General features: G+C 42.4%; 1 protein-coding gene and 1 pseudogene across 2 annotated transcripts in view; both read right to left on the bottom strand.

Annotated features, from left to right (window-relative positions):
* The window catches only part of LOC120300527 (zinc finger protein 420-like), a 65,991-nt gene extending 58,993 nt beyond the window's left edge, over positions 1-6,998 (bottom strand). The window contains exons 1-2 of one of the 2 annotated variants that reach the window (XM_039326686.1): positions 6,866-6,998; positions 5,346-5,940 (exon numbers count right to left, since the gene is read on the bottom strand). In XM_039326686.1, the coding sequence (XP_039182620.1) occupies positions 5,346-5,762 (417 nt within the window). In that variant the 5' untranslated portion in view covers positions 5,763-5,940; positions 6,866-6,998. The remainder of the gene's footprint in view (positions 1-5,345; positions 5,941-6,865) is intronic. The other variant, XM_039326695.1, reaches the window with a different exon arrangement.
* LOC120300534 lies at positions 547-27,201 on the bottom strand (annotated as a pseudogene).
* Between the last annotated feature and the right edge of the window lie 369 nt (positions 27,202-27,570).

Raw genomic sequence — 27,570 nt, 5'->3', positions numbered from 1 at the left:
CGATGGATAGACTATATTCAAAATAAATATGGGAATAAAAAGTTTCATTTACTTTTTGAATAATGAGTATTATTATTATTACTATTACTATTATTATTATCAATAGTTTATTATAGTGGAATTTTTATTATATCGTATTGTTTAAGAATTAGGATATTAATTTGTTTATGTATTATGCTTATTTAGAATTTGTTTATTTTTGTTAAAAGGGAGTTAAAGTGTATTATGGATTTGGTTTTTATATAGTCAGTTAATGTTATTTAGATTATGATTGTTATATTTGTAACCCTGTATTCAGCTCTGGGAAGTGTGGGAGGGAGAGGGGGTGGGGGGGGTTGGGGTTGTTTTGTTGTAAACTTTTGTAAAACTTTTCAATAATAAAAAAAAAACCTCTCCATAAAAAGTTGGACATTCAAATTCTCTTTTCTCTTTTCTCTCTCTCTCCTCTCTCTCAGTATTTTGCTTGATTGCTTGATATATAGTTCTAAAAATACCTAATTAGAGTTCTGATTCTTAATAAATTTCAGTGAGCTCTCATGGCCAATATACAGCACACCAAATAAATAATCTTTAATCAATGTTCAAGATCAAAAATATTTCAAAGTGTTTCCAAACAATACTGCTTCTTAGATCAAAACTGCTGTTCCCATAATGAGGAAGAAAGAAAAAAAAGAGAGAGGAAATTTTCCCCTTCCTGAATTAAGAAAAAGTACGGTATGTATAAGGAAAAAAGAATGAAGTACTAAAGTTCTTTAAAAAATATATAGCATTTTCAATAAATAATTTCAATAATTACAATAATGTAACCTTTTCAATAAATAATTAATAACTAATGTAGCCTTTTCAATAAATAATCAAAAAGCCTAAATGGCTAAAATCACATCACAAGAAGACAAAAGACTGAAGTTTGCCACTGCTGATCCATGTGATAAATCAGATGAAGTCTCATCCTGAAGGCAATAAAAGTCTTTAATTATAGTCTGTCAAGGGAGTGCATTGGACTTAACCGCATTCAACCAGGCAATTCACATGTAATGCACTCATCCAAACTAAAAGGCAAAATAAAAAGGGAAAAAAAATACATGTGAAAGTTAAAAATTAATGGCAGAAGCAGCACCTCTAAAAATGCAGACAGTGGTTGCTGATGAGGAGCAGAAGTTTATTTCTAAAAAAAAATTAAATAGATACATATATCTTCAAAAATTCTTTGTTCATAATTAAAATGAAAATATGCATTGTTTTCATTTTAATTAATATATTCATCCCTCTCTGAGGTTGCCAGTTGGCAGAGTCACTCAAAATAATCTTCCTTTCTGAGTTCAGTTGATTAAAAAGGAAAATCCATAGATTTAACCGACCAAATTAGCATAGATTCTCATCCAAATCTATCTCTGTTTCGGAAATTGGCTCGTCTCTATGGATCCTCTTATGGGAAGTAAGAATACCTGGTCGGCTGAAGCATTTTCCACACTCCTTGCATTTATATGGCTTCTCTCCTGTGTGTGTCCTTTTATGGGAAATAAGATTACTGTGTTCACTGAAGCACCTTCCACATTCAACACATTTATATGGCTTCTCCCCTGTGTGGATCCTTTTATGGGAAGTAAGACTACTGTGTTGACTGAAAACCCTTCCACAGTCCATGCATTTAAATGGCTTCTCTCCTGTGTGAGTCCTTTTATGGGAAATAAGATTACTGTGTTCACTGAAGCCCTTTCCACACTCCATACATTTATATGGCCTCTCCCCTGTGTGGATCCTTTTATGGGAAGTAAGATTACCGAGCTCACTGAAGCCTTTTCCACACTCCATACATTTATATGGTTTATCCCCTGTATGAATCCTCTTATGTCTCAGAAGGGATGAATTGATATGGAACCCCTTTCCACACTCCATGCATTTATATGGCTTCTCCCCTCTATGGATCCATTTATGGGAAGCAAGTTGACTGCTATGAGTAAAAGACTTTCCACATTCCACGCATATGTAAGGCCTCTCTCCAGTGTGGATCGCTTTATGGGAAGCAAGTTGACTGTTATGAGTAAAGGTCTTTCCACATTCCATGCATTTGTAAGGCCTCTCCCCTGTGTGGATCCTTTTATGGGTTGTAAGATCACTATGTATTCTGAAGCCCTTTCCACACTCTATGCATTTATATGGCTTCTCCCCGGTGTGGATCCTTTTATGGGAAGTAAGATCACTATGTACTCTGAAGCTCTTTCCACATTCTATGCATTTATATGGCTTTTCCCCCGTATGGATCCTTTTATGGGAGGTAAGATTACTGCTGCAACTAAAGGTCTTTCCACACTCCATGCATTTAAATGGTTTCTCCCCTGTGTGCATCCTGTTATGGGAAGTAAGATGACTGCTGGAACGAAAGGTCTTTCCGCACTCCATGCATTTAAATGGCTTCTCCCCTGTGTGGATCCTTTTATGGGAAGTAAGACCACTTGGTTTACTGAAGCCCTTTCCACACTCACTGCATTTAAATGGCTTTTCCTGTGTGTGGCTCCTTTTATGAACAGTAAGAGTCTCATTTTCACAGAAGCTCTTTCTATGCTCGAGAGATTTATTTGGCTTCTCCCCCATGTGAAGATTTTTGTGTGATGTAAGAGACCTGTTTTCTTGAGAAAGTGTGGACGTCCAATTGTAATTTTTTCCATTGTCTTTACATATATAACCTTGTCCTCTGACTTGGGATGGATAGTGTCCATCTGTATCTAGTGTGCCTTTGGATAGTCTTATACCTTTCCCAATATATTTTTTCTGTATTTTTCCTCGTTGTTTAAGAAACTCCTGCATGTGAGCATCAATGGAAGATGAGCTTTCCTTATTCCAATTATTTGACTGATTTCTCTCTTGGAATTTCATTTGAATTACAGGCTTCTCAATTGCATCTCCACGTCTGAACACTTGGAATGATTCCTGAGACTCTCTATGGTCCTGCCCATTATCACCTTGAAGGGGAAAGAGAAATAAATATGATAGCAAGGTTAAAGAAAAAGATCAAACAATTAGAAGTCATAATAATTGCTTTCTGATATTTGCCAGATTCCAATATATTAAATGTTTACATGCTTACATGGCACGGCGTAAATAATAATTTCTGTATGCATGAACAGCCCATAACTACAAAATGTCTTCCTGAATTGACTGGAGAATAAGAAACCCTTACCAAGAGAGGCCACGTTGCTGTAATTTTCCAGCATGACTTCCCAATGCAGCGCTTTTTGGTGAGGATCCAGCAGAGACCATTCCTCCTCGGAGAAATACACAGCCACCTCCTCAAAGGGCAGAAGATCCTCCTGACGAAAGTACAGAAAAGGCCCAGGAGAAATTGCAAAAAAGCCCAGTCCTATTATTTATAAATTCCCAAAACAAAGCCCTGCAGTATCTAAGGTAAACGGCTGTGCTTGTTTGTATTGCAGGATTTATGTGAGAAAACGGACAGAGTAAAAGCTTTTCATTGAATAAATGTTTTGGGTAGGTTTTATCAATTCTGGAGAGAATCAACTGGCAGGTGGGCCTTGGAAACCCCACATATCAATGACTCCAATCCTTCTTATTTTTGCAGATGGAAATGTGGGAAACTCTGTGGGTATGGATTATTTTGCAGCATTTAGTAAATGGCTCATTGTATATCAAGAAGCAACAGTCCTGTCTATCCTCAACACCTTCATGAAAGTGCTGGGAATGCTCAGCCAGGAATTTGCTTCTGCTTCTCAAATTGCAAGGAAGCTGCTTGTAGTCTGAGATAATCAGCTGAATGGAAGATAAGAGGAAGAAATTTCCCAAGAAGGACATTTTTTACCTTTTGGAAAGCTGGATTTTTTGGAGGTCCAAATTCAGGCACAAATCAAAGTATTAGAATTTAATCTGCAAGCCAAAAGTGCCTTGATTAGGTGCTCTTTCAGAACAAGTTTTACTTTGTCAATTTTTTATTAACTCGCATTGGATTTTAATAGGCTTATCATTTAATCTGATCCACTTAGTTTTCTTATCATTGATTGTAAACAAACCTCTTAAAAGAATAGTAATTGCCAGTGTCGGTAGTTATTTTTGAGCATCCTTGCACAAATCCAACTCAAAGAATTAGAAAAAGAATGGGCATCGTGAAGGATTATTTGAAAACTGAGCAGTAATTGGCATAATTAAAATTATTATAATAATTGGCGCCAATTAGCACTTATTTAAAATACTGGTCTTAAAAAAGATTCTCCTAATAAGAATTTCACTTGAACTTTTCATCTTGCTTAGGAACACAAAAATAAGCCAACCCAAACAAAAGGGGAAAATGGAAGGCGGCCCTACTATGTATACCAGCTTGACTTTCTGAAGGAAAAGGAAAATACAACTCTAATAAATAAGTTTCCTTTTCTTACTTGAATTGGAGTTTCAGCCACTGTTTCAGCTCCGCCATCAGGAAGGGCCAGCTTCCTTCTATTCTTCCCTGTGAGGGAGAGAGAATTTTAAACTGCATAGTTAAAAATGTAGGAGGTGGTGTTCTATAGAAGAGAAGACGTATAGAAGATGAGATAGTTGAGATCACTCTAGGGAATGGGAGAGCTTTGTATTACCTCTGGTCGTCTCTTGATTTGGATCATCCTGAGAGATCCTCCTAAAAAACATTTCTGGAGGTGAATTTGATGGATGCCTCCACCCAGGATCTCTGATCTCCATCATGAAGGACTTGAAAAAGTAGACAGGAAACAAGAAGAAGAATGAATGGACAATACACACCAAGAAGTGGATTCTTCTGTGAATACCACTCCAAAGCCCCAGAAATCCATCAAGTGAGGTTGGAAAGCAGGAAAGGAACGACTATCACTAAGAACAGAACAATGTCCTATAAGAATTATCAGAGTATATCCACATATGATAAATGCCAAAGACCCTGGTAGGCAAGGTGTCATGGTTCCGATAGATGAGACCAATGAAAAGAACTTTAAGGCAGAGACATTTTCCTTAAAGAACATTTTTTATTTGACTACAAACATACTGGTATGAACAAAGGTGAACCCAAGGCTAAATCCCCCTCCCTCTGATTACTAAGTTGCAAAGTTACTATCCCCACCCTAATTAGTTGCCATAAATCAAATTCACCAATTATTGCAAAACACGGGCTCTCTTCCCCATGACTTTGGTTCCCAGACCTAAGAATTGTTTTGGCTAACTTCAAACTATGCTCCCACCTCCCTTACCTTTCTCAATATGTGGCAATCGAAAGCAAAGTGGAAATGGCTTCTTTTCAATTTGTTGCAGAGTTGATACAAGGTTAAGAATTCAAACACACTGTTTATTAGATCTAACCACTTCAGAGTTCCCAAATGAAGGTCTCTCACCTGCAACTCAGCCTGCTCCTTCTGCTCCACCATCTCGCTCAGGAGGAAGCCTTCCACCAGGGCCACCGCCTGGGAGCTGGTCTCTGCTCCGCACTCCCGCACCCAGCTCTCCATCTGCAGGGGAAGAAGGGCCAGGAACTGCTCCAGAACAACCAGGTCCAGCATCCGCGCTTTTGTGTGCTTTTCTGGTCTCAACCATTGTCTACAAAAGTAGTGCAGTCGGCTGCAAAGCCCTCGGGGACCCTCATCCTCTTTGTATTGGAAGCTCCTGAAGTTCCAGGGCTCAATTTCTGAAAGGATGGTTTTCTCCTCCAGGATCTTCTGCCCAGTTCTTGCCCAGATCTCTCCACAGCTCCCAAGCTGAACATCAGAAGGGCCTTTTCCTATTTCCTCACTTGCTAAACATTGGCTTTTCATTCTTTCTCAGTTCTGTATCACAACTCCTAATGGATCCAGGGAATCTTGTGGATCTCCAACCACCTTTCTATTCATAGTACCATTCTGGTAGCAACAGGTCAGGGAAGTCTTTCAACCATCTTTGTCCAATTTTTTTGCCTCCAGAAGAGGGTGCACAAATGGCTTCCAATTTCTGTATCTGAGATTGATTAGAAAATGGAAAGAAGTATTTTTCTGAACTAGTACAGGATTACAGTGTCACTGAGAAGGTAGTCCCTGTGGATGAACGTGTGTTTGTACAAACCTTGGGATTGACTTCCACCAAGGACTTGGAACACTGAAAAAATGCATTTTGGATCAATTTCAATTTCTTTTTCTCATAGAGTAGGGCTTGCTTTATTAAAAAAAACCCTAGATCTGCATTTATCTACAAGCAGGGTTTACACAACTTTCCAAACTCTAACAGGTCAACAAACAATGAAAGCTCAGGTTTTTGTTTTTTTTAAAAAAATGGAATGCCTAAAATGACTGCTTTGGATGTTCTACTTCCCTTTCTTCAGGATTTCCTTTTCAAGAGCCAAATCACACAATTACACACAGATAGGTTTCCTAAACACAAACAGGCAGGGGCTGAATTCACCCAAAACACGGAGGATAGTGATTTGCTGATCCACTTAACCTCCAAAGACAAATTGAACTGCTGAGGATGCAACCCCATTTTAGTGTCATTATTCCAGCACATAAGAAGAATCAGGCACAATCTTCTGCAGTTCCTCCCGTTCCGCTATTTTCTTATTTCTTATTTCCCGCTTGAGATTTGCCATCCAAGCTCTCCCCATCACCGGCTTTGGAGCTTTCTCTAGGATATGGGGCGGGAAGGATCCCCCCAGGATCCTTCCTCCTCTCTGGGGATTTATTCCTGGGGTAACGTGGCGGGTCCTGAGCCCCGTTTCCCTTTGCCTTCCGCCTGCGTGGCAGGGGAACGTGGGATCCGGGCTCTCCCACTCCCAGGACTCAGAAGATTGAACCTACAAGGGGACCTGGCATCTGTCCCTTCTTTCTTTAGCGTGAACACCCTCTGCTCCCCTGCACGCGAAGACACCTCCCCCCCAGCTGCCACTTACCCCGTCCACCTCTGGAGCTCTTCCTTTCAAGACTTTTCTGCACCCATTTAAACCTCCTGCGAAGCTCAGAGTGAGAAAGGGACAAGAGTACTCCGACCGAGACGGAAAACTCCCGAGTGATGTCACTTCCTTCCCATTCTCCTATGATAAATCACCTCTGGCATTCGCCCTCCAGTGGCCAAATGATGAATCTCATGGTATACTGTTTTCTTCCTCAAGAGATTCAAAAGCAGAACACAAGAGTAACACAGTTGAAAGGGCCCTTCAGGTTGTGTAGTCCAATCTCTTGCTCAAGCAGGAAAGCCTATACTATCCCAAACAAATGCCTGTCCAAAGTGGCATCACTTTGTTATTTTCCTGAATATCCCTCACTTGGGACAAAAAGAGAGAGAGGGGGAAGCATGAAAAATTCAAAGTAGAAAACCTGTTACTTGTCCTATTAATGCAATATCACAATTACTCAATGAGACACTTCAATATCACATTCCACCTCACTCTAAACATTGATTGAATTGGGATTCTCTTTAACACACATACACACATACATGCATGCATACATACACACACACACACACACAAACACACATATATATGCCTAAAATCTCTCTGCTACACCATTTCCAACTTTTCTGAGGACAGAAAAGTATTCTAATCAATTGAATGTGTATTAATATATGGGAAAAGAATAGGAAAAAATTGAAAGCTTAGGAAAAGAAGGAAAGTTTAAACTCTTGAGTGTGATCAAGTGGGAAGAAAAAACAATTGGAGTAGGAATCTCACCTTTGAAAAGAAAATAAATTGCACTTAAATATAGATACCTTCAAAAATCCACAGTTTGTAATTAAAATGGTACCTTGCCCATTGTTATTTTCATTAGTAAATTCATATCCTTTGACAACCAGTTGAGAGGGTCAAACCAAGAAAAAATTTCCTTTGTAAACTCAGTCTCTGTAAATAGGAAAATTCATAAATTTAACCAACTTTCTAGAATTTTCATACGTTCCCACCCAAGCGTGTTTGGGAAATTAGGTCATTGCTCCTCCTAAAGCTCACTCCAATATCCATGCATTTATATTAGCTTCTCCTTTATGTGGATCCTTTTATGGCAAGTAAGGTGATGGCTCTGACGAAAAGACTTTCCACACTCTGTGCATTTATACGGCTTCTCCCCTGTATGGATCCTTCTATGGAAAGTAAGACCACTGAGTTTGTTGAATCCCTTTCTACACTCCATGCATTTATATGATTTATCCTGTGTGTGGATTCTTTTATGGAGAGTAAGACCACTGTTTTGACTGAAGCTTTTTCCACACTCCTTGCATTAGTATGGTTTCTCCCTGGTGTGGATCCTTTTATGTCTCTTAAGGGATACATGATCACAGAAACCCTTTCCACATTCCATGCATTTAAACGGCTTCTCCCCTGTGTGGATTCTTTTATGGGATTTAAGATTACTGAGTAAACTGAAGCCCTTTCCACACTCCATGAATATACAGGGCTTCTCTTCTGTGTGAGATGTAAAAACCCCAAATTTTGATATTCACAATACGAAGACAAGTCTGCTTAACAAAACAAATGTTTATTGGAGAATAACATAAAAAGAATAAAAAGAAAAGAGAAGAGAAGAGAAGAGAAGAGAAGAGAAGAGAAGAGAAGCGTTTGCAAACGGGCCTCCTGGATCCTTCCCTATGGATTGGTTTCCAGGAGCGCACTGGCCTGGTTTCAAGATCTGCATTTTATACCCCTACAATGCATGTCACATCTAAGAAGCTCTTTCATCTTTATAATGTACTTTGAAGTTGTACTTAAAGTCATCCTGACCTCTTCCACCCATCTGCTGTTATCTTGTTTATTTGTAATTTTTACCTTGGGTCAAAATCCCCCTCTTTGATAGTGATTTCTGCTCAAGTGTAAGTTCCTGTGTCTGGAGGATTTTTAGGCAGGAAATAGTAAACATTTGGTCATAATTAATTATCTTTGCTGATTACCATTTGTAGTCACTTTTACATGGGCAGGAAACAGTAAACGTTCCTGTTTCATATATTGGTGTTACATTGTTACATTTGCATTACAGTGTTACATTTGTACTAAAGAGACAGTTTCATATAATGGCATTACATTTCTACAATTATTAAAAGAATAACTTTTTTTTCCTTCAATCCCCCCCTTTTTCTCTTCCACCTGAATTTATTCTTTTATACTTTTAATATTCTGAGTCTTCTTTCCCCAATGGTCCTTCCTTCTACCAAAGAAGGTACGAAGGAAACAACAGTAGCAGAAGAAAAATTTTGCAACACATAGTCCAGGTTCTAGGAACATGATTTCCAGAGTAGTCCAATCCATTGAAGTTTTTCTCCTACTTAGATGGAAACAGTTCAACAAGTGAGGCAGGTTGAAATTTCATTTTCAGGCCGTCCAGCTGCTGAGTTTGTCAGGGAGAGGATATGATGGGACTTTCATGGACTCACACCTTGATTCCTTAAATCAGGAGGACTTGGCATGGTTGAGACCACTCAGGACTGGTATTTCTAGGTGACAGTTCTTTTCACCTAAATCCACTCTCCAGGAACAATGGCCAAAGACAGGTCGTAAGGCAGCCTGGGCCTGTACTGAGATAGAAGACAAAATCTGCACCAGATTATGCAAATACTGAGTAACTTTCTTCTCTTCTTCATTGACATTCTTGAACCTTCATGTAACAAAAGCCTCCCATACATCATTTCAAAGAAACAAAAACAACTTTCCAGTTGAGGCCTCTATTGACATGGCCTCCCCACTAAATGTTGTAAAGCTTTTTTTTTTAAACTTGAATTTATCACAGATTTGTTTAACTAAAGTATAAATACAACCATCCTGTTTTAGAAAATATTAATCATCCCTTATGATCCCCCTTCAGTGGCTGCTCCCGTGTTCTAGCCATTTTTTTTCTTCTTTTCAACATCCGTCTCCCATCTTGCAACATCCACCTCCCATCTTTAGAACATTCTTGTTCCTTCAACATTTTAAGGCTTGTGTTAAGGCATACAATTCACACATTTGGGCTGACCACGTTAATGGCAGTCTCCCTGCTTAATGCATGCAATTCACAAGTCTGTGCAAACCAACTTAAACAACTTTCCTGTTTCTTTCTTCTATTATCCATTCCTTCCTTCCCTTCTGCAACTCTAGCATAACTTCTTTCTTTTCTTTTTCCATCAGTATTCAAGACTCCATAAACATACTTGGAGTTGGTATATATTTTCTCCTTCTCCCTTTGTCATTTTTACACATTGCTTACATGACTCCAATGGTTGGACAGGTTTTCAGAGTATAATAAGAAAACCCCCCAGACATACCACCTCCTAACGTTCCAATACATCTTCTAAGACTTAATATCACACTCTATCTCACACCCTGTGCATTGAACACAATTAATACAGTGAGAGCAGCAACAACACCCACAAAGATACCCACAAAATCAGCATGCGGGAGGTCTCGGTTTTCATTTGGTTCTAGATAGGAAAAGAAATACAAAGTTTAGCCCTTTTTCCTCTATTACCCCTCCTTCTGTCAGGAAGATTGACTATTAGTCCATTAAGTCCTTCAGAACTTTAGCTTCAGTGGATCTCCTTGGTGAGATTCCACCTTCCACTCCTCTGGGGCTGGCATGGGCCCTTTTACTCGGGAATAATGGGTCCAACCTTTTTCAGCTATCCAGATAGCTGTCTCATTGGTTAACAAGACAATGTAAGGTTCTTCCCAGGTTGGAGTTAGTTTTTCGTCTCTCCAGGCTTTTATCAACACCCACTGTCCTGCTTTGTATTGGTGTACTGCAAAGTCCAAGGGTGGAGTTTAGGCAAGAACCCCTTTCTGTCGCAGGAGAGAAAAACATCTGGACAGTTTGAGTACATATTTTCTAATTATTTTATCTTTTAATTCAATTCTTGGTAATCCCTCCTTCCCCATCTACTATCGTATCTTCATTATGTCTCTTTTTCTTGTTCTTTTCTTTTCCCAACTACTTTGCTATAAACAAGTGTATACCTCCTTTAGGCTTCCTGATTAAAATTGTCCCCACTTGATAAGAAATGCTAACCACCAAGATGTCAATTTTAGACAAAAATGCCACTGGCTGCCTCTTTCCCCTCTACTTCTGGGTCAAAACCTCCTCCAACCTTTGTCCTTGTTTATAAATAAATTACGTAGCGAAGAGCCAACAAAGGAGAGCTCACCAAACTCTGTTTGCATTTGTTAACACAAGCTCTTTTTCTAATAGTTTTGCATACAAATCTTTAATCAAAACAGCATAGCTATTTATGATCCCAAAATTTTTCTCAACTTCTTTGTTTTAACTTCACAAAAAAATAAACGAGTTTAATAAGATATTCTGAGTTACTGAAATAGTTGTTTTTTTTCAAACTCCAGTATTGCTTTTAATATAAAGTTAGTCAGATTCCAATTTAATCAAATTCCATTCATATGGAAACAAATTTCCATTAAATAGGGAAAACATTTATAAATCTAAGCAAAACAATTTAGAGTCATTTCTTTTGGTTGATAGGTCTAACTCTAACTAAACCATTTAAACAATTTAAACTCAAAAATTTCCCCCCCAAAAATTGTCCAACAATTACTGACCCCTCTTTTGAATAGAAAAAATTGCAAAAGTGGACATTAAATTTTCACAGCCACCCCACCTTTCTCAAACCTGAATACTAAGCAGAGAAAAAGTTTAAAAAGATCAACCCCCCCTTCTCCTTTCTCACTCTCTCCCTCTCAAAGCAGCACAACCAGAAAAAAAGCAGGGGGAAGGGGGTTGTGTCTACAGATAGAGTTTGAAAAGGCATTAACACACTTCTGAATAACATTTACAAAAGGGAGAGAGCAAAACTAATAGACAAGAAAATGGTATAGGATTTCCTGCCTGAGCAGGTAACTTTGGGCTGTTCTTAAGAGGGAGAAAAAAAATAAACAAACAAACATATCTTTCTTCACTTTGTTTGTTGGCCAGACAAACAGAGTGAGGATGTTTCTTTTGGTATCTTCTTTTCTCTTGAGGTTAGTAACAGTCATATTTATTCACACACAAAGACTCTGACACACATATATATATATACCAAGACAAGGAAAAGACAAGGAAACTATTTACCTTATAGTTATGCATGTTTTGATACTATGTTTTACCTATTTTAGTCACTAGTTAGTTAACAATGAGAATTGCATGCTTAATGCTACGTTTTTTGCTTATTTCAGTTAGTTAGTAGTGGAAATTTATATTTCCAAGCGGGGAGTGTTCTGGATCATGTAACCCTGACTAGAGCATGTAGATCTGTATGTTAGAATGTCTGGCATTTATTGGGTTAAGCGCTGTCTCCTTAAGAGGTGGCTTATGGGTAATATAGTTTAGCTAGTCAGCTATCCCATGTTAACAGGTCTGTAGGAGGAGCCATTAAAGTTCATCACATGATATCCTGGCCATGTGCCAGTTTGGAATGCCTTTGTCTGAGAAAAGCATGGGACCACCGGAGGACTCAGATGGCCTCATTCCACGTTAGAAGTTGGTGTGGAGGACGTATTAATTTCTTACCTATAAGGATGAACAGATGTATAACATCCAGAAGCATCAATCATAAATGCAAGTATTTTCTTCTGAATAAATGTCTGTTTTGCAATCATTCTTATTGAGTTATCTGTATGGTCTGGGATTACAAAACATCTTAATTCTGGATCAGAACAGAGGACAAAGGAACAGACAAGAAATATAATTCAGCCTTCTTACTCAAGAGATTAAAAATACAGAATACAGAGTAACATACTTGGAAGGGACCAAGGAGGTTTTATAATCCAAGTGTTGCTCAAGCAGGAAACTTTATACCACAACAGACAAATGCCTGTCCAATCTCTTCTTGAAACCCTGCAGTGATGAAGCATCCACAACTTCAGGAAGCAACTTGTTCCACTGGTTAATTGTTCTGTCAGGAATTTTTTAAAGCTGGATAACTCTTCGATAACTTTTCAACCATTACTTCTTATTCTGCCATAGGTGCTTTGGAGAATAGGTTGACCTCATCTTCTCTGTAACAGCCCCTCATGTTGTATTGGAAGCCTCCTGTTACATCATCCTTAGTCCTTCTCTTCATTAGACTAGACCTGCCCAGTTCCTGCAACCCTTCATATGTTTTAGCCTCCTGTTCACTAATCATCTTTCTTGCACTCTTTCTAGAATCTCAACATCGTTTCTATTATCATGGTGACCAAAGTTAAGATGGCAGTGCCTGGATCGGCTGCGGCTGCATTGGCTCTCAAAGGTGAAAAGGTTTTGGGGGGAATATAAGGGATAAAGGCCACATGATCAGGAAGGTTTTAATGTGTTTGAGCAACATAGTAAGACTAAGCTAACATACCACCGACAATTTTTGCTGGTATGGCGAGTTTTTAGCTGTTTCGGAACTGTTGGTGAGACCATTAAAAGTCATTTGTGCTGTTTGAAATTGTTTTGCCGGCAGCAAGATCTGACTGCTGGCACAGCGATGGATTCTATTGAAAATCAGGGCTGTTTCCGATGGAGGCAGGGGAGGAGAGATCCTGGGGCTGATGGAGCAAAGGAACAGGATGAGGCTGTCAGCAGGGCCAGAAGAAGGGAGAAAGGCTTTTGGAGGAGTTGGAGGCAGCGGCCGTGTGCTCCAGGGGCAAAAAGGAGGCCCCTTTAAGGAAAGAGTGGAAGAGACAGGATCAGAAAAAGAAAAGGAGGCAGGGTTGTCATGCAGGAATATAAGCTAATCCACATGGAGCTCCATTTCCATCTGTCCTGTTTGCCATCGTTCGCTCCTTAGAGACTAAAATGGACATTCTGAAACTTGAGCTGGCCACGAACAAGGAATTTATATTGGAGGTGGGGACCTTTTGAGAGCTGTATGGAACAAAATTTCATTTTTATGTACGCCGATTGGTGTACATTCAAAGTGACAATAAAATTCTATTCTATTCTATTCTATTCTATTCTATTCTATTCTATTCTATTCTATTCTATTCTTACCAGTCAAGTATAAAGCGGTACTAATATTTCACATTATCTTGATACTATCCCTTTATTGATGCATCCTAGGACTGCATTGCCTTTTTTGGCAGCTGCATAACACTCCTGGCTCATATTTAAGTAATTGCTCACTAGAGGGTTGGCTATAATTTACATGGTGAAAAAGAATAACAAAAAAACCAACAACAGTTAAAACTACAGGAAGAACTTAAATTAGAATCAGAACTCCAAGCAGAGCCCACAAAATATTTAAAAACAAATGGAACTAATAAAACATAAAATAAATTTAGCAGAGGCCGAAAAAGTGATGCAACAAATTAAAAGAGCCAAACAGTATTTTTTCCAAAATGCTAGTAAACTAGGGAGGTGGCTAGCATATAAATTGAAAAAAGAAAGAGAGAAAAAAGTGATAAATAAACTACAAGGCTCAAAAGGTGACTTACAGTTTCAAAACGATGCAATTAAAAAAATAATCAAAGACTTTTACCAGATACTTTATAATACAGAGGAAACTTCACAAAAAAACATAAAGCACTATATTAAAAAAGCAGATTTACAAAAAATTCCAGAGAATATACAAAATATTTTAAATGAAAAAATATCAATGATGGAGCTGACAGAAGCTATCAAAAGACAAAAAAATGATAAGACTCCAGGCCCAGATTAACTACCTGCAGAGTTTACAAATCTCTACAAGTTATTGTAAGTCCTATAATGAAAGAACTATATAATGAAGTACTTGTAGAAGCTAAAATACCAAATCCATGGACAGAAGCTAATATTACTTTATTACCTAAAGAAGACTCAGACTTGACACAAATAATTATAGACCAATATCTTTATTAAATGTGGACTATAAAATTTTTGCTTCAATAATAACAGAAAGACTAAAGAAATTTTTGATTGAATTTATACATACAGATCAAAATGGATTTCTACCTAAAAGGCAAATAAAAAATAACTTAAGAATGATTTTAGACATTTTGGAATATTACGTACTTCACCCAGGAAAACAGATGGCGTTAATATTTCTAGTACAGAAATTGAAGTAATTTTCTAGAACAGGGGTGTCAAACTCAATTTCACTGAGGGCTGCATCAGCATTGCAATTACCCTTGGGGGGCTGGGTGGGTGTGGCCAGGGTGGGTGCAGCCTACTGAGTGGGCGTGGATGGAGTGGGTGTGGCCTACTGGGTGGGTATGGCCAGCTCTACATCGTTCACGTCAAGGGTGCCTGTGGGGACCTGGGCTGCACTTACCTCCTCCTCAAGGCTGCTGCTGCTGTGCTTGTTCTCCTTAGCCAGGTTGCTCATGATGGGTCCAAGGACAAAGTCAGAGGGAGGCCCATTCCCTCTCCATGGGAGGAGACCCAGCTTTGTATCCAAAGCTTCCTTAGTAATAGGATGGGAGACCCCCAGCATAGGTCAAGAGGAGGGGGCAAGGGGATGGTGAAAGGGCAGCAGGGCAGGACTAAGGCAGGCGTTCCCTCAGACCCTCCCTCTCCTTCCTTCCTTCCTAAGTACAAAGTGGTGGAAAAATATTTGAGATGAGTGAGGGAGAAAAACAGGCAAGAAACGCAGCTGGGGAGGTGTCACCCTTCGTGAGGAATGAAGAAATGCACCATCACCTGGAAGTAGCCAGCACATGGCCCTCACCTACTTTACATATCTGGCTTGGTGGGCTCTGGGAGAGGGGATGCATGAGCAGCATGAGAGTCAACATTACCTGTGCAATGCTGGTCAGCCCCCAGCGGTTTCGGCAGACAGCAGGGCGCTTTCCTCACAGCGCCAAGAGGCTGAACCGAGCGGCGCGAATCCAAAAAGAAGCACGATGCCATCCAGCCCCCAGCCTGCCCGGTTGCAGCAGACAGCAGGGCGCTTTCCTCACAGAGTTAAGAGGCTGAACTGAGCGGCGCGAATCCAAAAAGAAGCACGATGCCGCCCAGCTCCCAGCCTGGTTTCAGCAGGCAGGGGGGCACTCTCCTCACAGCACTGAGAGGTTGAGCCGGGGGGTGCAAAGCTCATCAGCTTTGCACCTTGCTACCTGCTGAAACTGGGCAGACTGGGCGGCCTCATGCTTCTTTTTGGATTTGCGCCACCCGGCTCAGCCTCTTGGCGCTGTGAGGAGCGCGCCCCGCTGCCTGCCAAAACCCCTCCCCCAGAGCCTATCAAGCCGGATAGGTGAAGTAGGCGAGGGCCATTTGCTGGCCACTTCCAAGTCCCCGCCTAGCCCACACCCATGCTACCACCCATGCACCACCACCCTCTTCCGGACCGCCCAGATACCCCCTATATGGCCATCCATCTGATTACACTGATCTTCAGCTGCCACCTCCCGACACTTCCCGACGCTTCGGCGGCTTCCCGACGCTTCGGCAGCCTATCAGCCTCAATTAGTGTAGTTAGCTTCATCCCAGTGTCCATATAAGGAAACTAAGCAGGTTTCATCGTTTTAGCTGTCTGCGCACGCGCTGTACCATCCGGAGCACCGTCTGTGCATGTGCGGCTTCGGCGAGGCCAGCTGGGTGTTGGAACGGCTCCTGTGCATGCCTGCCAGCCAGAAGATATGTTACTTTGGTTCCCCCACATCCACTTTTCCGACCCCCACTGTGCTAATGGGTTTTGGCTTCCCAGGGTTTTGCACATGGAATTGTTTAACCAGACGAGGAGCCCTTACATCATCTGCCCTTACCCACATAGCCTCAGGTAAAGGGTAACCTTTCCACCTAATCAAATAATACAATTTACGTTGCTTAATACAGGAGTCGAGTATTTCTTGTACTTCATAGTCGTCATTAAAGACAGGACCTGGTTCAGCTCCTTTCCGGCATATATAGACTGTTTTGATTAAACTGCAATGAAACACCGGATGTACTTTCCCCAACAACCGGGGCAACTGTAATTGCACAGTAACTGGATTAATGATTTTAACAATTTTAAACCGGCCAATGTATTTAGGTCCCAATTTTCTACACGGGATTTTCAGTCTCAGGTATTTGGTGGACAAATAAACTAGTTGTCCTACAACGAACGGCTTACAGGGTTGCCGTTTTTTGTCCGCCTGTTCCTTCATCTTTCGCCCATATTCTACCAGCGCTGTTTTTACAGCCGCCCAGGCCCCAGAAACCCTTTGTGTCCATTCCTGTGGGAGATATGGCTGCGCCTCCAAGTTCCGACACTCAGGTATGGGAACAAAATCTTTCCCAGAGACCACTTTAAATGGTGCATACCCTGTACTGGTGTGTACTGCGTTATTATACGCAACTTCTGCGAACACCAGCAGGTCTCCCAATTATTTTGCTGGTATGATACATAACTTCTCAAATATCGTTCGACCGCTGCATTAGCCCGTTCAGCAGCTCCATTGGTAGCGGGATGGTACGCAGTGCTAAGTCCCTGCGACGACCCTAGTAATGCAGTGAATCCTTTCCACAATCGTGCCGTAAATTGAACACCCCAGTCAGATATTATTCGCCGGGGGGCCCCATGAATACGGTATATATGTGTCAGGAACATGTGGGCCAATTTCTGAGCAGTCGGCAACTGCCTACACGGAACAAAATGGGCTTGTTTTGAGAATAAATCGATTACCGTCCATATTACTGTATGTCCCTTACTCCTTGGAAGTTCCACAATGAAATCCATGGCAATATCCTGCCATGGATGTTCCGGGTCAGCTACTGGCTGTAAATACCCCACTGGCTTTCCTGGACAGGATTTGCATGTAGCACATACAGAACATGCTTTTACATAGTGTTCTACGTCCTTTCGTAATGTAGGCCACCAGAACTGGCGTCTAGTCAAGTGTAATGTTTTTACGAATCCGAAATGTCCCGCCAGTTTTGCATCATGACACCTCTGAAGGATTCTAGCCCGTAACACAAGCAGTACATATAATTTCACTCCGAACCACGCCAACCCGTTTCTTTGGGTGAACAGAGTACGATGTTCCCGGAACCAAGGGTCCTGTGGTATCGCCGCCTTTAATTCCGATTCGATATTTCTGGTATCGGAACGGGAACTTACCCTACCTACTCCCTGCGTATATGGCGGTAATATAGCTTGTACCAATTCCTCCCTTTGGCTCTCATATTGGGGCAATCTAGATAACACGTCCGCCAAGAAATTACGACCCCCAGGGACATATTTAAGCTGGAAAGTAAACCGTTTAAAGTATTGCGCCCATCTCACGTGTTTCGGTGCTAAACGTCGGGGCGATTGCAATACTGCCAGATTCTTATGGTCCGTCCATATCCCTATTTCTTGCTTAGCCCCTTCCAAAAGATGTCGCCACGTTGCCAAGGCCCATTTAATGGCAAAGGCCTCCTTCTCCCATATTGCCCACCTCCTCTCCGTCTCTGTCAACTTGTGTGAGGTATATGCGCAAGGCTGTAACTCGCCGTTGTTGTTTCGCTGCAATAACACAGCTCCCACCGCCACATCACTTGCATCCGCCTGGACGATGTACTGTCTATCAGGGTCTGGATGCAGTAAAATGGGCTCCTTGCCAAACAAAGCCTTTAGGTGTTCGAACGCAACCTGACTTTCCTTGGTCTATGCCAATGACTGACTAGGTCGCGCCTTTCCAGGGGTGTTCCGCGTCTTCAACAATTCCGTAAGTGGCAGAGCCACCTGTGCGAAACCAGGAATGAACTGCCTGTAAAAATTCGCGAACCCCAAAAAGCTCTGCAGTTGGCGTCTCGTCCTAGGTGCCTGCCACTCAAGTACCGACTTCACTTTTGCCGGATCCATCTCTATCCCTGAGGCTGATATTCTATATCCCAAATACTCAATACGGGTTTTATGGAACTCACATTTCGAGAGTTTTACGAATAATTGGGCCTGGAGTAGTTTGTGTAAGACCTCCCTAACCATCTGTATATGCTCATCCATGGTCTTAGAATAGATCAGAATATCGTCAAGGTACACCAATACCCCGCGATATAAATGTTCGTGCAACACCTCATTAATGGTTTGCATAAATACTGCAGGAGCCCCCTTTAATCCAAACGGCATGACAGTGAATTGGAAGCTCCCTAATGGGCAATTAAACGCGGTTTTCCATTCATCTCCTGGTTTTATGCGGATGCGGTAGTACGCCTCCCTAAGATCGAGTTTAGTGAAAAACCTCCCTTGGGATAAATGGGTTAGCATGTCTTTCAACAAGGGTAAGGGATACATATTTTCAGTGCATACTGCATTCAATCCCCTAAAGTCCACGCAAAGCCTTAATCCACCATCTTTCTTTCCCTGAAATATCACAGGAGCCGCAATCCACGACCGGGCTGGCTGTATAAAGCCACGTGCCAAGTTCTTATCAATGTACCTCCTTAGTTCCTCCAACTCTTTGGGAGACATTGGATACATCCGGGGTTTTGGCAGTTTTGCCCCCGGTACAATATCTATTGCACAATCTGTAGGGCGATGTGGCGGCAACACATCACATTCTTGCTCACTAAACACATCCCGTAAATCCTCATACTCTACAGGGAACAAACGTTTCCCTTCACTAGCTTCCACTGCCACTTTGATCTTTTCCTTACCGGGCAGTTTGGCATGTGATGGTTGCACATATGGCTTCTCACTACCATCCTCTGGAGGCCGGGGACCTACAGCTAATCTCATACGGTGACATCCACCCGCCCACCATATGACTGGTTGCCATTTGTCAAGCCAGGCCAATCCCAAGATCACCTCTTCGGTCATTGATGGAATTACAATAAAACGTACTAATTCCCAATGATCCCTCATCTCTAACCATACAAGTTCAGTCACTTGAGTCACCGGTGCCCCACCCAATAGGGATCCATCCACCTGTTCGAAATTGATCGGACGAGACAAATCTATCAATCGGAGTCCCAACGCATCCGCTATTTTCCTACTGACCAGACATCGTGTGCAACCTGAATCTATCAACGCCTTACATTCCATGCGTTGACCAGATTTGCAATTGGCCAGGAAGATTGGTATGGCGAATGGTACCACTGGACTACTTACCATGGGATCCTCTTCCGGATCCTCCCGATCGTACTTGTCAGGTACCACCTCCGGGGTTGAAACTGCCACTCCTGGTGAAGGCCCATAGGGTGTGCTGTCTTCATTTTGCCGCAGAGCTCTCATGTGATCCGTACCCCGAAATGGTGTGACCTCCTGCCTTCTCGTCGCGAGCCCAGACTGTCCCGAAGACACTCCCTTTCCTGGAGACATTGGACACTGGGCCACCCTATGACCCGGTTTATTGGCTCGGAAACAGCGGAATATCCCCCTTGGCGGCCCCGGTGGAACCGTTTGTACTGGAACCCCCACAGCTTTAGGTTTACTGGCTGATTGTTGTGTGGGTGCGGGGAGAGAGGAGAGCGCACCTGGACTGATCTCCTGCAACCCAGCATATAGTTCAGTAACTGTCTTATACCAATCGTGTAAACGAGCCGGAACCCCCCTCACCAGACAAGCCTGACGTAGCTCCACATCTAGCCCATGTCGGAGGTGATGCACTAGCAACTTCTCAGGCCATGATCTTAATCGGCCTGCCACACGCTGGAATTCCCTAATGAACTCTCGTACTGGCCTTCCCCCCTGTGTTAAGCGTACAATTTCCGCCTCCGCTCTTTGAACCCTGGTAGGGTCCTCAAACCGAATCCTCAAGGCCTCAAGAAAAGACCCTATATCTGCCAACTCGCTGGCATGATCTCCAAATAAGTCCGCTGCCCAGGTAGCCGCCTCACCCTGCAGATTGGCAGTCACTGCTACCACTATGGCCCACTGTGAGGTGTAATGGACCGCAAAGCGATCTAAATGATTCAACACATGGCCTAAGAACATGGCCAATTTGTCCGGATCACCGTCAAACGTAATCCCAAGAGGGGGAGGGGTCCATGGTATACCCGTGGGCCACACTAAAGCCGGTTGGCCACCCTATTGTCCCCCACTGATAGCGGATTGTCGGCCAAGGTCCACAGACCCTAAAGGCAGAGAAACAGGGGTGGTACAACTGTCATGTGTGGGCCCCATTCTCACACCTGTCTCCCTTGTTCCAGCTGTGCTGCTGTCACCCTCAATCGGGGGCTAGCCAAACGGAATCCAGACAAACCAACAGGAGGCTGGGGGGCCACCCCTTGTTTGGGAAGGAAACCTGGTTCCCCAAACCTATCCCTTAACACATCAAGGGTGTACTGTCCAGGAGCAGTGGAGTAACTCCATTCGTCCTCCTCGTCACCAGCCACTCTCCTTTCCCTCCAAGCGGCATAAGAGTCCCTTTCACCCAGCATAGGCCGCCGACCAGTGTCCAAACATTGTAATGCCGGACTTAACCACCATTCAGCCGCCTCAGTCGCTGCCGGCCTCTGCTTAGTCTCGGGCCCCACATCCACTGCTGGCGGAAGAATCCGTTCCTTCGGGCGTACTACAGGGCCCTCTACCACTGCACCTGGATCCACGGACGAGCCCTGGTCCTCCACCTGTTCAGGAGCATCTTCAGCCGGGACAGCGTCTTGCACCCCCTCTGCCATGCTGTCTCCCGTCTGCTCCAAAGCCTACTCTAATGAACGAGTTTAGTGAGTGCTGACTTACTGTTGCCTCGTCTTGACTTCACAATCAGCAGACACAAAGTCACCACGTCAGGAACGAAGAACTTCTACTTTATTCCAGTAAAGTAACGATTTAAAGTCAGCACTGACAACCATTACATTCATGGTTCCTTTATACAATTTACAAAGTCCCCGCCTAGCCCACACCCACGCTACCACCCATGCACCACCACCCTCTTCCGGACCGCCCAGATACCCCCTATATGGCCATCCATTCGATTACACTGATCTTCAGCTGCCACTTCGCGACGCTTCCCGACGCTTCGGCGGCTTCCCGACGCTTCGGCAGCCTATCAGCCTCAATTAGTGTAGTTAGCTTCATCCCAGTGTCCATATAAGGAAACTAAGCAGGTTTCGTCGTTTTAGCCGTCTGCGCACACGCTGTACCATCCGGAGCACCGTCTGCGCATGTGTGGCTTCGGCGAGGGTGTCGGAACGGCTCCTGCGCATGCCCGCCAGCCAGCTGGATGTCGGGCCGTTAGGACACGCGTTCAGGGAGTCGGGGCTTCGTTGGCGCAGGTAACCGCCACGGCCCGACAGCAAGGTGATGGCTCTGATTAAAAGACTTTCCACACTCTGTGCATTTATGTGGCTTCTCCCTTGTGGATCCTTCTATGCGAAGTAAGACCACAGAGTTTCTTGAAGTCCTTTCCACAATCCATGCATTTATACGGCTTCTCTCCTGTGTGGATCCTTTTATGAGTAGTAAGTTTACTGTTTATGAGGAAGCCCTTTCCACACTCCATGCCTTTGTATAGTTTCTCTCTGGTGTGGATCCTTTTATGTCTCAAAAGGGATGCATTATCACTAAAGCACTTTCCACATTCCATACATTTAAACGGCTTCTCCCTTGTGTGGATTCTTTTATGGGAAGTAAGGTTACCATGTTGGCTGAAGCCTTTTCCACACTCCATGCATTTATATGGTTTCTCTCCTGTGTGGATTCTTTTATGAGCTTTAAGAACACCGAGTCCACTGAAGCCTTTTCCACACTCCATGCATTTAAATGGCTTCTCCCCTGTGTGGATTCTTTTATGGGAAGTAAGATTACCATGTTGGCTGAAGCCTTTTCCACACTCCATGCATTTATATGGTTTATCTCCCGTATGAATCTTCTTATGTTTCATAAGGGATGAACTGATATGGAACCCCTTACCACACTCCACGCATTTATATGGCTTCTCCCCTGTGTGGATCCTTTTATGGGATGTAAGAAGACTGTGTTGGCTGAAGCCCTTTCCACACTCCATGCATTTATATGGCTTCTCCCCTCTATGGATCCATTTATGGGAAGCAAGTTGACTGCTATGATTAAAACACTTTCCACATTCCATGCATTTGTAAGGCCTCTCTCCTGTATGGATCACTTTATGGGAAGCAAGTTGACTGTTATAAGTAAAGGCCTTTCCACATTCCATGCATTTGTAAGGCCTCTCCCCTGTGTGGATCCTTTTATGGGTTATAAGATCCCCATGTATTCTGAAGCCCTTTCCACACTCTATGCATTTATATGGCTTCTCCCCAGTGTGGATCGTTTTATGGGAAGTAAGATTACTGCTGCGTCTAAAGGTCTTTCCACATTCTATGCATTTATATGGCTTCTCCCCGGTATGGATCCTTTTGTGGGAAGTAAGAGTACTGTTGCAACTAAAGGTCTTCTCACATTCCATGCATTTAAATGGCTTCTCCCCTGTGTGGATCCTTTTATGGGAAGTAAGACCACTTGGTTTACTGAAACCCTTTCCACACTCTATGCATTTAAATGGCTTTTCCTCTGTGTGGCTCCTTTTATGAACAGTAAGAGTCTCATTTTCACAGAAGCTCGTTCCATGCTCGAGAGATTTATTTGGCTTCTCTCCCATGTGAAGACTTTTGTGTGATGTAAGAGACCTGTTTTCTTGAGAAAGTGTGGATGTCCAATTGTAATTTTTTCCATTGTCTTTACATATATAACCTTGTCCTTTGGCTTGGGATGGATAGTGTCCATCTGTATCTAGTGTGCCTTTGGATAGTCTTATACCTTTCCCAATATATTTTTTCTGTATTTTTCCTCGTTGGTCAAGAAACTCCTTCATGTGAGCATCAATGGAAGATGAGCTTTCCTTATTCCAATTATTTGACTGATTTCTCTCCTGCCTTTGGAATTTCATTTGAATTACAGGCTTCTCCATTGCATCTTCATGTCTGGACCCTTGGAATGATTCCTGAGACTCTTTATGGTCCTGCCCATTATCACCTTGAAGGGGAATGAGAAATAAATATGATAGCAAGGTTAAAGAAAAAGATCAAATAATTGGAAGTCATAATAATTGCTTTCTGATATTTGCCAGATTCCAATATATTAAACGTTTACATGCTTACAATGGCATGGCATAAATAATAATTTCTATATGCATGAACAGCCTATAACTACAAATGTCTTCCTGAACTCTGACTAGAGAATAGGAAACTCTTACCAAGAGAGGCCACGTTGCTGTAATTTTCCAGTATGATTTCCCAATGCAGCGCTTTTTGGTGAGGATCCAGCAGAGACCATTCCTCCTCGGAGAAATACACAGCCACCTCCTCGAAGGAGACAAGGTCCTCCTGACAGGGGAAAAAGTACACAAAAGGCCCAGAAGAAATTGCAAAAAAACAGTCCTATTGTTTATAAATTCCCAAAACAAAGCCGTGCAGTAACTAAGGTAAACGGCTGTGCTTGTTTGTATTCCAGGATTTATGTGAGAAAACGGACAGAGTAAAAGCTTTTCATTGAAGAAATGTTATGGGTAGGTTTTATCAATTTTATTGATTCTCCAGGATTATCAAAGCCTTTCAGTGAAAATAACCCCAATTTCTTTTGTATCGATTAATCTACCATTCATTCATCTGTCTACCATTAGAAGACTTCTGGAGAGAATCAATTGGCAGATGGATCTTAGAAACCCCACATATCAATGACTCCAATCCTTCTTATTTTCGCAACGGAAATGTAGGAATCATTGTGTGTGTGGATTATTTTGCAGTATTTAGTAAGTGGCTCATTATATACCAAGAAGCAGCAGTCCTGTCTATCCTTAACACCTTCATGAGAGGTGTTGGAGAACTCAGTGAGGAATTTGGTTCTAGTCCTCCTTAAATTGTAAGAAGCTATTTGTAGTCCTAGACATTGACTGAATGAAAGGTAACAAAGCAAAATAAATTTCTCGAGAAGGACATTTCTTAGCCTTTGCAAAGCTGAATAGTTTGGCTTCTAAATTCAGGCACAAATCAAGGCATCAGAATTTACTTTGCATCAGAATTTACTTTGCATGCTAGAAAGATTTTTTAAAAAATAGTAATTGCCAGTGGGAATATTTAGTCAGTTTTGAGCATCCTTGCACAAATCCAAGTTAAAGAATTTTTTTTAAAATGGGCATCATAAAGTATTATTTGAAAAGTGGGTAATTAGCATTAGTACAATTATTATAATGATTGGCAACAATTAGCAATTATTTAAAGTACTGGTCTTAAAAAAGCTACAAATCTAATAAATAAACTTCCTCTTCTTACTTGAATTGGAGTTTCAACCTCTGTTTCAGCTTCAACATCAGGGAGGGCCAGCTTCCTTCTATTCTTCCCTGTGAGGGAGAGATAATTTTAAACTGCATAGTTAATAATGTAGGAAGTGGTGTTCTATAGAAGAGAAGACGTATAGAAGATGAGATAGTTGAGATCACTCTGGGGAATGGGACAGCCTTGTATTACCTCTGATTGGGTCTTGATTTGGATCATCCTGAGAGATCCTCTTGAAAAACATTTCTGGAGGTGAATTTGATGGATGCCTCCACCCAGGATCTCTGATCTCCAACATGAAGGACTTGAAAAAGTAGACAGGAAACAAGAAGAAGAATGAATGGACAATACACACCAAGAAGTGGATTCTTCTGTGAACACCACTCCAAAGCCCCAGAAATCCATCAAGTGAAGTTGGAACACAGGAAAGGAACGACTATCACTAATAACAGAACAATGTCCTACAAGAATTATCAGAGTATCTCCACATATGATAAATGCAAAGACCCTGGTAGGCAAGGGTTAAGAATTCAAACACAGTTTATTAGATCTAACCACTTCAGAGTTCCCAAATGAAGGTCTCTCACCTGCCTGTCAGTCGTCTTCTTCTTCTCCTCCGCCTGGCTCAGGAGGAAGCCTTCCACCAGGGCCACCGCCTGGGAGCTGGTCTCTGCTCCACACTCCCGCACCCAGCTCTCCATCTGCAGGGGAAGAAGGGCCAGGAGCTGCTCCAGAACAACCAGGTCCAGCATCTGCGCTTTTGTGTGCTTTTCTGGTCTCAACCATTGCCTACAAAAGTAGTGCAGTCGGCTGCAAAGCCCTCGGGGACCCTCATCCTCTTTGTATTGGAAGCTCCTGAAGTTCCAGGGCTCAGTTTCTGAAAGGATGGTTTTCTCCTCCAGGATCTTCTGCCCAGTTCTTGCCCAGATCTCTCCACAGCTCCCAAGCTGAACATCAGAAGGGCCTTTTCCTATTTCCTCACTTGCTAAACATTGGCTTTTCATTCTTTCTCAGTTCTGTATCACAACTCCTAATGGATCCAGGGAATCTTGTGGATCTCCAACCACCTTTCTATTCATAGTACCATTCTGGTAGCAACAGGTCAGGGAAGTCTTTCAACCATCTTTGTCCAATTTTTTTGCCTCCAGAAGAGGGTGCACAAATGGCTTCCAATTTCTGTATCTGAGATTGATTAGAAAATGGAAAGAAATATTTTTCTGAACTAGTACAGGATTACAGTGTCACTGAGAAGGTAGTCCCTGTGTATGAATGTGTGTTTGTACAAACCTTGGGATTGACTTCCACCAAGGACTTGGAACACTGAAAAAATGCATTTTGGATCAATTTCAATTTCTTTTTCTCATAGAGTAGGGCTTGCTTTATTAAGAAAACCTAGATCTACATTTATCTACAAGCAGGGTTTACACAACTTTCCAAACTCTAACAGGTTAACAAACAATGAAAGTTCAAGTTTTAAAAAAATGGAATGCCTAAAATGACCTGCTTTGGATATTCTACTTCCCTTTCTTCAGGATTTCCTTTTTAAGAGCTAAATCACACAATTACACACAGGTAGGTTCCCAAAACATACCCTAAACACAAACAGGCTACATAATTGCAGGGGCTGAATTCACACAAAACACAGGGGATGGTGATGTGCTGGCTCACTTAACCTCCTATGAAAAATTGAACTACTGAAATTCCAACCCCATTTTAGTGTCATCCAGCACAGAAGGAGAATCGGGCACAACCTTCTGCAGTTCCTCCCGTGCAGCTATTTTCTTATTTCCTGCATGAGATTTGCCATCCAAGCTCTCCCCATCACCGACTTTGGAGCTTTCTCCAGGATATGGGGCGGGAAGGATCCCCCCAGGACCCTTCCTCCTCTCTGGGGATTTGTTCCTGGGGTAACGTGGCTAGTCCTGAACCCTGTTTCCCTCTCCCTCTGGAGAGGGGCGGCAGGGGAACATGGGATCCGGGCTCTCCCACTCCCAGGACTCAGAAAATTGCACCTGCATGGGAACCTGGCATCTGTCCCTTCCTTCTCTAGGCGAGCACCCTCTGCGCCCCCCCCCCCGCATGTGAAGACCCCTCCCACCTGCCAGTTACTCCGCCCACCTCTGGATTTCTTCAAGACTTTTCTGCACCCATTTAAAAACCCTGCGAAGCTCAAATGGTAAGAAGACAGAGTGCTGCGTCCTAGACGGAAAGACCTCCTTAGTGATGTCATTTCCTTCCCATTCTCCTATGATAAATCACCTCTGGCGTTCGCCCTCCAGTGGCCAAATGATGAATCTCACGGTATGCTGTTTTCCTCCTCAAGGAGATTCAAAAGCAGAAGACAGAGTAACGTAGTTGGAAGGGACCTTGTAGATTGCCAAGGTCTACAAAACATTATTAAAATTGAATTTGGAAAGTGAACATGTAAAACACTGTATGATTCACTGGGCAAAGAACTTTGGGTATAATGTGATGCTTGAACAATCAGAGAATACGTGGACGAAAGACTTAAAATTCACACTAAATTATAACTTAAAAGAAAACTATTTTAAGATGACGTATCACTGGTATT

Source organism: Crotalus tigris, unplaced genomic scaffold (assembly GCF_016545835.1).
Source record: "Crotalus tigris isolate CLP2741 ecotype Arizona unplaced genomic scaffold, ASM1654583v1 scf7180000024342.5246164, whole genome shotgun sequence".
NCBI classification, from domain to species: domain Eukaryota; kingdom Metazoa; phylum Chordata; class Lepidosauria; order Squamata; family Viperidae; genus Crotalus; species Crotalus tigris.
The sequence above is the reverse complement of the archived record's forward strand: the minus strand, read 5'-3'. Positions and strand labels throughout refer to the sequence as shown.